The sequence below is a fragment of the Dreissena polymorpha genome, chromosome 3 (assembly GCF_020536995.1).
Source record: "Dreissena polymorpha isolate Duluth1 chromosome 3, UMN_Dpol_1.0, whole genome shotgun sequence".
NCBI classification, from domain to species: domain Eukaryota; kingdom Metazoa; phylum Mollusca; class Bivalvia; order Myida; family Dreissenidae; genus Dreissena; species Dreissena polymorpha.
In genome coordinates, this window is record NC_068357.1 from 77,885,095 (window position 1) to 77,897,994 (window position 12,900).

At 35.5% G+C, this 12,900-nt stretch overlaps 1 protein-coding gene across 2 annotated transcripts in view; it reads left to right on the top strand.

The window, feature by feature from the left end:
* The window catches only part of LOC127874845 (uncharacterized), a 137,224-nt gene that overhangs the window by 24,555 nt on the left and 99,769 nt on the right, over positions 1-12,900 (top strand). The window contains exons 3-4 of one of the 2 annotated variants that reach the window (XM_052419497.1): positions 8,694-8,870; positions 9,946-10,448. In XM_052419497.1, coding sequence (XP_052275457.1) covers positions 8,734-8,870; positions 9,946-10,448 — 640 coding nt within the window. In that variant the 5' untranslated portion in view covers positions 8,694-8,733. The remainder of the gene's footprint in view (positions 1-8,693; positions 8,871-9,945; positions 10,449-12,900) is intronic. The other variant, XM_052419496.1, reaches the window with a different exon arrangement.

Below are 12,900 nucleotides of genomic sequence, written 5' to 3' on the forward strand. Positions count from 1 at the left end.
ATTACATTATCATGTTAAAGGTTGAAGATCTGGTTTTATAGCATTGACATCTTTTTTTAAAAAGTTTATTTCATAATTTTTTGTGCAATTATTTATTATACACTCTTTGCAGATCCATGTTATCCAGACCTTTAAACAGATATATTTTGTAACAAGTTGGCACTGGTTTACTTTATGGATGAAATCCATGCATTTGATGAGATCAAAATGTAGATAATAATTTACAAATGCTTGGAGAGTTATTAAATGAAGTTGTATGCAATGTCTGATTAAAAGAAACCAAAATAATTGATTATAATAGTAAAACTTATATGATATCACAGTGTATGATTATGACAATGAATCAAGCATTTTGGGAAGAAAATATTTAAGCCATCCTTTGAAGAAGCAGATTATATTGCTGTGAACCTATTAGTCCAATGGTTGTTTGCTCTGTTGTGTGGTTGGTCACATTATATCTAGAGAATTATGCTTTGATTTTTGATCAGGAAAATTGAAATGATGGTTACTTGTGAGAAAAGAAAGATGTTTATTAATTTTAGTGCCAACAGGTCAAAGGTGAAGGTCACCGGGTCATGTTACATGAAATTTGTTTTGCGGCAATATCTAGTGAACACTTGGACCTACAATTATGGACATTTGTATGCTGGTTAATTTTGAGGCAAGGAAGACTCCTTTTTATACACCCGTTTTTAAAAACAGGACGTATTATAGTTTCACCCTTGTCGGGCGGCGGCGGCGGGCGGCATCCACAGCAGTTCGCTCTCTAATTCAAATAGTTTTCATCCGATCTTCACCAAACTTAGTCAGAAGTTGGGTCTAGACAATATCTAGATCAAGTTCGAATATGGGTCATGCCGGGTCAAAAACTAGGTCACAGGGTCACTTAGTACATTTTAGGATTAAGCATGGTGTCCGCTCTCTAATTGAAGTAGTTTTCACCCGATCCTCACCAAATTTAGTCAGAAGTTGTGTCTAGATGATATGTAGGTCAAGTTCAAATATGGGTCATGCCGTGTCAAAAACTAGGTCACGAGGTTACTTAGTGCATTTCAAGCATTTAGCATGGTGTCCGCACTCTAATTGAAGTAGTTTTCATCTGCACCCGATTGTATAAACAGTTAAACTGGCGGTTAACCACATACCGGCGGTTAAAAGTCTGTAACATGTTGGTTACTGGTCGGTAAGCATTTGTATAAAATTTGGTTAGTTATACCGATCGGTTAAAACCCAGTTAAAACATACCCTGCTTCCCTAGGTGGGTAAGTACAAGTAACCGAGAGGTAACTTACACAAAATGGCTGTGGCGTGTGACATCAAAAAAGCTAACCATCGACGACCTTCACAATTTCAACGAGTAAACAGACAATTGCAGCGACTGACACTTTATTTGACTTAATTTACAGGGCAATATGATTTCCGACTTCGGACGACGAATTTAAGGACGCACAGAACGTGTTTCTTATATTCTGTTATGGGGTATGCTGTGTGTGATCCGATGCATCAATGGCGCCCATGTTAAAATCATTTCTCCGAGAACAGGGAACAACAAAAGTACAAAATAAAAACAAAACACGTTCAAACTAGTATCTTACCTTTAATAATCCTTTAAAATCCATAAATAATCCATTTAATTCAATGATTGACAAGTTTGCATCTAGGGTCTTTGATAATTATTTTAGCATAGTTAAATAAAGACCCTTATGCCATCATATCATTATATTCAAATGAGAACTCAATAAACTTTCTTCTTCGTCACACGCTACGTCATGTACTCTTTGTACATTACTGCTGTTAAAATGAACCAGAGCAGTTTATCAAATGTGTCGTGTTCTGAGAAAAATGGGCATAATGCATGTGCTTAAAGTGTCGTCCCATATTAGCCTGTGCAGTTTGCACTTTCCGCTTTTATGACATTTTTTGTTAAAATGAAGTTCCTTCTTAGCAAAAATCAATTTTTGACGGAAAGTGTCGTCCCTGATTAGCCTGTGTGAACTTAACATGCAAATATGGGACGACACTTTACGCACATGCATTATGCCCAGTTTTCTCAGAACACAACACAAATAATAGCCGTTGGTGAACTCGGTTGCATTTGCAGATTTCTGCATACAAAAATATATTTAAACTTGAACAATGTTTTATTTGTCTATGGTAAATTCCCTTATTGTACAAGAAAGTAAGTAAGTTTATTGTAAACGTAAGCCAACTTAGAAGAACAGTCTAGCATGTTACGACGACCATGTATAATTTTTATGTTACATCTAGAACAACTAGAAGAATAGACGTCTTTGTAAGCACTCTCTTGCAGTTTGGAAGCACCAGGGATTCTGCTAAATGATGCAAATCCCGACATCATTATCAATTTGTCCCTGGTCATTTTGATGAACTCATAGTTAAAATTTACACTTTATTTTATTGTGAATTCATTTGTAAATGAATTTGATAAAGAAAATACATATTGCTGTTTATAAGCATGACACTTCGCGCGAAAATTACGTCATTAGGAAATGCATTGTGGGAATGTTTTGGTTTAAGTTACAGGTGGTTAAATTTCACTATGCGCAGTTAGGTTACTTTGCGGTATATCGTGTTTATACAATCGAGTTACCTTGAAGGTTACTATACCTGAATAACCGCAAACTTACCAAGGTTTGAATGTTACCGAGCGGTAACTTTAACCAGCGTTTATACAATCGGGTGCTGATCTTCACCTAATTTGGTCAGAATTTGTGTCTAGATGATATGTAGGTCAAGTTCGAATATGGGTCATGCCGGGTAAAAAACGAGGTCACAAGGTCACATAGTGCATTTCAAGCATTTAGCATGGTGTCCGCTCTCTAATTTAAGTAGTTTTCATCTGATCTTCACCAAATTTAGTCAGATGTTACATCTAAATGATATCTAGGTCAAGTTCAAATGGTCTCTCTCTCTCGAGGTCACTTAGTGCATGTCAAGCATTGAGCATGGTGTCCAAAACCTTCGAACGGGCGTATCTTGTGACAGTTTGGCGCTCTTGTTTATTTTGAGGTCAACAGGATAAAGTTCTAGGTCACAGACACTTGTAACATGAAATTAATTTCCTTAAAATATCTAGATAATCTTTTGACCTTCAATTATCTTAATTCTGATACGCTGGTTTCTTCTTAGCAAAAGGGAGACATGGAGGCAGATAACATGAAATTTGATTCCAAATAATTTATAGAAAAAGCTTTAAAATATAATCATTTTTAAAGGTAACTGTTTGGATAGCATCTATGATTTTACCAGAATGTTGTCAATTAATTTTGAGAGGCTACATTTATGACTCAATCACGAGGAAAATTGGTCTGCTTGATAATGTCTAGGATGAATCTGAAACACATTCTCAAGGCGTTCAAAAACTAGGCCACCTGGTCAAATCTTAGACAAAATTGTTTTACCGCTCTAGATGCCATATTGATAAGTAAATCTTGATGAAACTTAGTTAGAATTAGAGAATATCTAGGTCTTGTTCGAATCTGTGTCTCATGCATCCCAAACCTAGGTGATTAAATCATATATGTGGAAAATCTTGTTGCCATCGAGAAACCACATTTATTACTTAACCTTGTTAAAACTTTGTCAAAATGTTTATCAAGTTCGAATTTTGGATTTATGTGTCTAAAAATTAGGTCACTAGGTAAAATCATAGAAAACCTATATAACCACTCTAGAAGATACGATTATTACTAAATTTCGATAAAACATGGAGATTATATTAAGGCCCAGTTTGAAAACTAGGTCACCAGTTCAATTTAGTCTTCAACAATTTGTGTACCTTGAGCTAAGGTGAGCACTTCAGGTCCATGATTGCCCTCTTGTTTCAGGAAGAGGATATTTTCTGACTGGATAATGTCCTTTAACCAGCATTTACTGGACAATTCACTTGGTTAATTTGAATATGATCAGTAGTTGTGGACTCAGTAATTGATTTGATGTAGTCCATTTCATCTGAGCTTAACTCACAAATTAATCAACGATTTCTCAATATTTAAAACCAATGACAGCCAGGCAGTTGAGAGCATCAAAGGGTTCGCAAAAGAGCAATAAACCATTAATTAAGCGTTATTGATCTGCTAAGAAGATTGATGTAAATAAACAAATAATAATTGAAAGGCATTAGGCACTCGATCTCCGTAGTGGTGTATAATAGACCAATATAGATTGGCTGGTAAGGATATGACGCAAGGTCCATATCGAAGAACCCAAAGATTGCAGCATGTATAACCTTTTGCCCACACTTTTGTACAAATATGCTCATATTTCTGGTTATGGAACATTTCTCATTTACATGCTCATATTTCTGGTTATCAAACATTCTTGATTGACATGCTCTCAAGCTTATAGAGATCATTATTTATTGGTACAATGTAGCTTTGGAAAAAACAAATCACCTGGTTTGTTATTATTGGCTAGCTGTTTGGTAGTGATTTAGTTGTTTGATTCACAAACATTCATAGCAAGCATTCAAGTCAAAACAGAAGTAGCTGATACTAAAATGTTTCAAAACCAACCATATAAGCAACAATTGGAAAACATATTAAGAAAAGTCAAAAACCATAATATCCATAAAACAAGATGTTTGCAAATCTTGTTAGCCCTGCCAATGCCACCTTGCACATGGTTTCATAATGCTAGTGATTTATTGCGTAACTTTTTGCAATCAATAGAAAGATGAAGCAGAGAGGAAGGGTAGGGGAGAATGAAAGGAGGGAGGAACAGATGGAGGGAGGAGAGGGGCAGGGGTAGGGGAGGGAGAAAAGGACAGGAGATGAGAGGGAGAGGAGTGAGGGAGGTAGAGGAGAGAATAGAGGAGAGGATAGAGAGAGCTACTATAAATATATACAAATAATCCACATAATAGTAAAAACTTAAGATTAACTAAACAACTAGCTAGAATTCAGTGAAGATTGGATGGATTTATCTTTTGAAAATTGCTTGTTTAAATTCTTTAATATTATCACAGCAAGTGCCAATGCTATTACAAGTACAAAGTGCCACCCCTTGACAATGGATATTTAATACATTGTATACTATGATAATAGCTTCTATATATTGTTTTATGTGTAAACTTTATTACCGTATTTTACCATGTATAGCGCGCTCCCATGTATAACGTGCATGCGATTTTTTAAAGCCAAAATGGAGAAAAAAGAATTCAAGACCAAAAACCTGAAAATTGGGCCGAAAATGGCCACCATTCTTTTATTGCGCAATCATTTAATGTGAGTTTTTTGGGCGCTTAATTTTTTGTTTTAAAGTAGGGAGCGTTTATACGATCAGGAGCATGGGTTGCATAGCACTTCTAGGTTGGCGCTAAGGAAAAAAAACTTAGTCGCCAAACCTAGGGGGGTCCGGGGGCATGCCCCACCTGAAAATTTCCTGAGCAAAATTAAGACTTTTTTTGTCTGAAATTAGCCCTTTTTTTGCACGACAAATTTTCTTCGCTGGTGAGCCACTTGCTGACATTTTGCAGGAGATTTTTTTGTTTACACAGACACCGGTGGCGTAGTGATAATGATACATTACCACCGTAAATCAGTTTTCGGTACATGTGGTATTTAGGTTAGAAACCACTTAAACAGCCCTCCCGTCTCGGTAGGAATTATACAACATTTTATGAAATCCAAACAATACTTTTTTTCATTTTTTTTTTGTTTTTGAAGAAATGCGTGAGAAATTACTTAGTCAGCATGAGACCGTCATTCCATGTCAAAAACCGTGAGACTCACGGTGAAACCGTGAGACTTGACAGGTAGATGTTTCCGATTCTGCATTCACATCTGCACTATTTTAGACGTCTTCAGATCACGAACCTTACATTTGGTCATTTCCTGAGCTTACATTATTCTGTCCGCTTTCTTTTCTAAAGAATTGTGTTAATTTCTGTTGCTTTGACTTTCCATTTTCGTTCACAGCATCCATTTTTCCCAGAATCTGCAACTCGCTTTCGAAATCGGTCTTTCATGTCGCATACCGTAAAGGGAAGTTACTCATATCTACTTTTTTAGCCAATCAAAATCGTTGTTTCTTTGGAAATTAGTTTTAAGTGGCTATGTCAATGCCATAACTCTGCCCATCTGATTAAATGACAATTCCGTACTGGTCGATTCGATGACGTTGAATCGTAACATTTAGAGCATAGGCCATTGCACGGCATGCTTCAGTGATTATCACGTAAATCTCCAAGTAACCCAAATACGCGAAAAGACTGGTCGCAGTGTAAAGCATGACCACTTAAGACATTAGCCATGTGGATTATCAACCTAGGCCGTCGTCATTATCCCCTGGGGCCTTTCCGGTAAGGGTAATGATTGTGTAATCTTAGCGATGTTTCTGGCGTTTTATACGGCCTGAAAACAGGCATTTAGAGTGTGCATTTGTAAAGCATAGGGACTTTTTTTCAATCGCCAATTTCATGAAAATCTTGTTTTTAATCGCCAGCCAGGAATTGTAATCGCCAATGGCGATTTTGGCGATCGGTAACGCTAACGTAGGCACTTTATTTTCGACAATTTTTAAGATTATTCTCTCGAGAACACCGTATATGTCCTTATTGCCGCGCACTGCACGTTAAATTTGAACCACTATTACCTATTCCTCACATTTGAACAGTGTAACATTTTCATTACTTGCCGCTCACAACATCGTATGACATCTTCTGCAGACTGGCAACATCGCAATGTCCAATTTTACGCAAATCGTCCGTGGATCCCATTTTATTTTTCATCGACTTAAATATTTCCCCAATAAGAGATGCTCCCCCATTAAATCCAGTTTGACCCGGTATTTCGCGCCTTCACTGTGTCCAGGTGATCAGTATTTATAGTGAGACAAACAATTCACCCGAACGCTCAATTCCATACAGTTGGCATTATCGGCGTAAAGCCATTAGACAAATATCATTTGTTTGTCTCTATTGAAAGAAAATAAAACGAGTCTATATCTCTATTGTTGGTTTGTAAACTATGTAGTATACTCGCACGGTAGCATATTAATGCAGAGATCGGAACATTGATAAATGTATTCGTCTTGCTTAGGGCCGAGACATTTTGGCAAATCGGAACTCAACTAACTTATAACAATTGCTCAATTAACCGTTAAACTCCACCTCCGTTCTCTGCAAAAGGTTCGAAGGCGGAGCTTTGCACGTGCTATTATTTAATTGGACGATTGCCGTTGAGGAACAAACACACGATTGGTTCGGCATGTTGATTGCTAGACAAAGGAAGCCAATTTTGTCGGCGAGAAACTTGTCACTTTATTGCTTCAGACAGGAAGCGGCTTTCCTTTGATGACGTCAAACTGTCAATTCACATAGAGTGCACATTTTCGGAATTGCTACAATTAAACTTTGGATTAAATTATCAAAATAAAGAAAAAGCAAAGTTGAGAAATATGATTGAAATAATTAGCGTCAGTTCAAATAAGATGTTTTGCGTTATAAATCAACGAGTTTTCATGACAACAAAAACTTTAACAAACAATACCGCGACGACGCAGGGATCGACATACCTCTTTTTTTTAAATGAAGAAGTGTGAAAACACCAATGAAGACATTTTTTTATATTTTAATTTTTGTCAAAACTGTTATTACCCAGTTCATTCCTACCCTTTCCCGCTTTTTGTTGTTTCGCCAACGGCCCCGTCAGTCTATAACATAATAGGGTGTAGTTTTCTGCAATAAAAAAATGGCGGCAATTGTGAAGATTTACGATTACGAAATGGATTTTTTGCAATTTAGCAACCAGGAAAGCGTTGTGTCAATGTATTACACGCACTGAATTTTTATTTTGGAATTTGAAGGTAAAAAACTGCGCACTATGCATGGTAAAATACGGTAATAAATATCATGGTCAATTGACTTATAAGTATTATAAAATATGTTTCATGTGATTTAAATTTGCTTTTCTTTAATTTCAGTTTTACTATTATTCAATTTTTTTAAATTATGCAATCAAGAAAATGTACTTAATTGTGTTTTAGAAACCTGTTTTTGATTTTTTATGTGAATAGGTAGATAGGTATAGATAGGTTTTACAAAATGTGGTTAACAGTTAACAAAAGAAAAAACACAGGCATTATTGCGCAAAGCTCATGTTACAGGCATTGTTTGCCTTTACAATGGAACATTTGCACAAATATAAAGCATAATCTAATCAAGCCGCAAACTTTCAAAATCACATTACTTACATGTATTGAAAATTCAAACTTTTGAAAATTACTTTCATAGCATACAGGGTAGACCTGACTACAAGTTTTAAATGCGGCGATGTATTTAGCAATTTAGAAAGTAATGAACTTATTATTGAGGAGATCTGTTTAAAAAATAAATTGTAACTTAATTCAACATATATTGTATATTGATGAGGTGGATTTAGCTTATAGTCAATTCTGTATATTCAAAGACTGAAGTTTTGTGAGGCAAATAGGACACTGTGCACTGTTTTATATAGTTGTTAAAAAGTAGGTTGGGTCAGTAATTTAGCTTAGCAAATCTCTTAATGATAGAAGATGGCAGACGCATCCATGTATATAAAATCAAGAGATTCAGAAACAATTGCATCCTATTTTTGCTTGACATGTAAGAATAAAAACACTGTGACTGAGGCAAAGGAGTATTGTAAAATTTGTGACTCGTGCTTTTGTGACCAATGCATAAATCTTCACAGTCAGTTGTTTCAAAACCACACCACTTATGGGCCTAAAGAAATGGAGAAGTGGCCAGTTGCCATGGCTACACAGGAGTTTCTGGAGAACTGTGGAGTCCATAAGGGGAAGAAACTAACACTTTTCTGTGAGGACCACAGCAAGCTGTGCTGCGATACTTGCATTCTGCTGAGTCATCGGTAAGTGTGACGTAGTATATTGAAATAAGTTGCCTTATTTTATCAAATGTAATGCTTTCTTAAATAGACATATTAACATTGATAAGGTATTTTATTTACAAAAAAATATATTATAAGGAGTTTGCATTAAGGGTTGGTCAACAAATTCTCATTTTATTAAAAAAATACCTTTAAAATACTGATTTTTAGCAAATTAAAAAGTTATCTCTTTGGACTTTTTTAAGCTAGTGTGGGAAACTCGGTTGTAGTTAAATAACATTGTTTTGAATGCAATATCTAGGAGACACAACTCTACTCATGTGCAATATCGATAGCAGAATTTCAGTGAAGTAAAATATTAATTTAAGAAAGCTATGTTTTCATCACCTTAGCACAGAGTGCATATGGTGGGCTGTTGTGGCCATCCCTTGTCAGGCGTTAGGTGTAATAATTAGTCTGTCATAAGTCATCAACCGGTAAAATAAAAAATAAAAATTACCTTCAAGAGGTATCATTTATGACTCAATCTTGAAGAAACTTAGTCAGAATGTCTATCATGACCATGTTTAGGCAAAGTTTCAATCTGGGTCATGGGCATCCAAAAATTACAAGAGCAATTATTAGAAAAAACGTGTTGCTACTCTACAGGCTACATTTATGACTTAAGATGATTGAAACTTGGTCAGAATGTTTATCTTGACAATATCTATGCCAAGTTCTTATCTTAGTCATGTGCGCCCAAAAACTAGGTCACAAGGTCAAATGTTTAAAAAAAACGTATCACTCTTGAGGCCATAAATTATGACACAATCTTAATGAAATTTGGTCAGAATGTCTATCAGGAGAATTTTTTCTTAACAATATCTTGGCTTAGTGTATCAACAAATATTCTTGTCATTCTTATTTGTCTTGTCTTAATCATTTAAACATATATTATTTTGAACCAAGAAAATGTTTGTAGCTATAACTTTAATTAAACCATCGAAGAAATCATGTAACACATAACTATTGATTGAATATAATTTGTTATAAGCTGTGGTATATAAATGCCCTGCAAATGAAGTGAACTAATTTATGAACTTTTTCTGCATTTCAGACAGTGTTCAAAGTTGACCTTGATTGCTGACACCATTCTGTCTGCAACAGAACATCAGCAGCTGTCAGCCAAGATGAATACCATTCTGGGTCAACTTATGAAGCTGCAAACAAACTGGGAGAGCAACCTGAAGTCACTACAATTTTCGTATGAAGAGATGCTTAAAGAGATAAGAAGTAAGAGGGAGAGAATAAATGCCTCCTTAGATGAGCTGGAGAAGGCCACACTGATGGAAATGGATGAAGTTAAGGCCAGCTTGAATGCGTCTCTCAAGTTTGATGTTGACACATGCTCCAGGCTTTGCACTGAGCTTACACGTCTGAGTGGTTCAATTCAGGAAATTGGGAAAAAGGATAAAGATTTGGCCTTCATAGCGCATCAGAAAAGTGAAGAGATGATAAAACAAGCAGACAAATACCAGAACAACAATTCAATGCAAACAGAAGTGTCCTTAAAATTTATCATTTACAATGACATTGAAGAGTATTTATCGAACCTTTCAGGTCTCGGCCATACCATATACATTACCAAGGAATTGAACAAGCAGGGAAGCCCAGACCAGGCTATCATAGTCACAGGGGCAACTCCAGTGAGTGTGAGAATACCAAGTGATACTAGGGCAACCTGTAGTATCTACATATGTGGAATGTTCAATGGTCAGATACTTGTTACAGATTGTAATAACAACAGACTGAAGCTGTTGGATCTGCAGCTCAAGGTGGTCAGTGATTGCGATATGTCTGGCACTCCATATATCATGTGTCTGATCACCCCCTGTCAGGTAGCAGTAGCTGTGAACAAACATATACAGTTTGTCTCAGTGAACAGTGGACAGCTGGTGAAGGGCAGGAGGCTACAGCTACAACATAACTGTTATGGAGTTGCACATCACCAGGGAGACCTGTATGTAACCTCTGGCCAAGCTCTGTGCAAGTACACTCTCACCGGAACACTTGTGAACAAGATGTATAAGGATAAATCTACTACTAGCACAGGTAATGGTCATGAACATTACTGTCCTGATAAATATTAAAATATTTATCGAAACAGAATTACTCAAATGCAATGCTACAACAAATTGCCCTGTCTATCTTTTATATTTTTTTTGTTTTATATATTTTTTATTAATTTCCTCAATTAAAGATTTTGTTTATTTCTGTTAATATATTTGCATAATTATGTATTGTTATTTGAGGTCGGGGTACAACAGAACAAGTATTGCATTCTTCTTCAGAATTGATAAATATATTTTTTGTTACATCAATTAGTCTGGGGATGTGCAGTGAGTCCCAGTGGTGACAGGATCTATGTTACCAACGGTCCCCAACACAAGCTCCTTACCCTGGCCAGGGATGGGACTGTTATCTCCACCTTAACTGACACAGAACTAAAAGGGCTGTATGGAGTTCATGTGACACCTGCAGGACAAGTGCTTGTATGTGGTCGTTACTCAAACACTGTCATACAGGTTGACAGAGAGGGCAAGAAGAAGATTGCTACGCTTGCTACAGAGAAGGATGGACTTCATTACCCTCAATCAGTCTTCTATAATCAGAAATCTGGCTCTGTCATTGTGGGACAATCCTATAATGAAAACATCCTGGTGTTTACTTTAAAATGAAATCAATGTTCCAAGAAAAGCATCCTTATTGTTTACATTTTATATACAAATTTACATATTAAGCCTATTTAAATTGATAGGATTCTTTCAAATGTCAGAAGACATCAAATGTTTTCCTTTTGATTTTCTTTAATTCTGCTTATGGTACAAGAACATCTTTAGTTGAAATAACAAGCTGAGATGATTTTGGGTTCATTATAAAACATTTAATTGTATATTGTGAGTTTAATTGATTATCTTAATGAACTATGATCCAATTGTGTTAAGTTGTATTGTAACAATCTTCTAACATTTTATCTTAGTGCCTACTTCAGGATAAACATTTTTATCACACATATATGCTGTTTATCTTTTTGTTGAAACAAGCGAGCAAGTTGTTCACTTTTTTACATTCTTGTTATTTGTTATACATGCTCTCATGACTATGTTATTATTATGATGATGATTACTATTATTATAATCACTTTTTTTTTATATTGTTGACATTTGGGATCAGTTCATAAAAGGATTTTCCCTCAGCTCTGACCTTGGGCAACATTTTAAAATATTGCCCTACTTAGGGAAACAGTTTGACTCAGAGCCCAAATGCCAATTAAATACCAGTGGAATAACAAAAATAATAATATCAATTTGATGGTCATTACCAAAAACTTTTTCTGCTATCTTGTATTGTATATAGCGAATTTCACTTATGAATCCAAGCAAGGTGATAATCCTTATGAAGATAATTTCAGCTGGTTTTTATCTTGCAATATCGTAGTTTAAAATGGCGATGTTCAGTCTGAACGATATTTGTTATCAAACAAAATACAGTGTGTTCTCATAAGATTAATTTGGTAAAGCAATATGCCAGTTATGTGTATTTGCCGTAATGAAAAATGCACAATTTTTAGGTGCACGATTTTTTGTTTTGTTCAAATTTTTAGAAATATAATCTTGTAAATATTTGTACATCATGGCTTGCTTATATAGAGCATTCAAGTATTTTAACAACCTGTCAAATTTCTTGAAGTTGCTTAGTTGCAGAACAGATAAACTGGTGATTATTAATTGTTTGCATTTATATTTAAAGAACCGTGAATTGCATCACTTTGTCCTTTGTATTGCCTTATGAGATGACAACTTTATATTGACAATCATGAATCAAAAGCAGGAAATTCAAAAAGTGTGAATAACCCTTGTCATCAATAATTTAGCCAAAACGTCTATAACTGACATGCTTTAACTGCCATTAAATTCAAAAGGCTGCATAGACTACCGGTAGTATATTGGTAGCGCATAAGCTTTTTCTCAATAGGTCTCAGGTTCAAACCCCAGGGCTGGTATATTTTTAT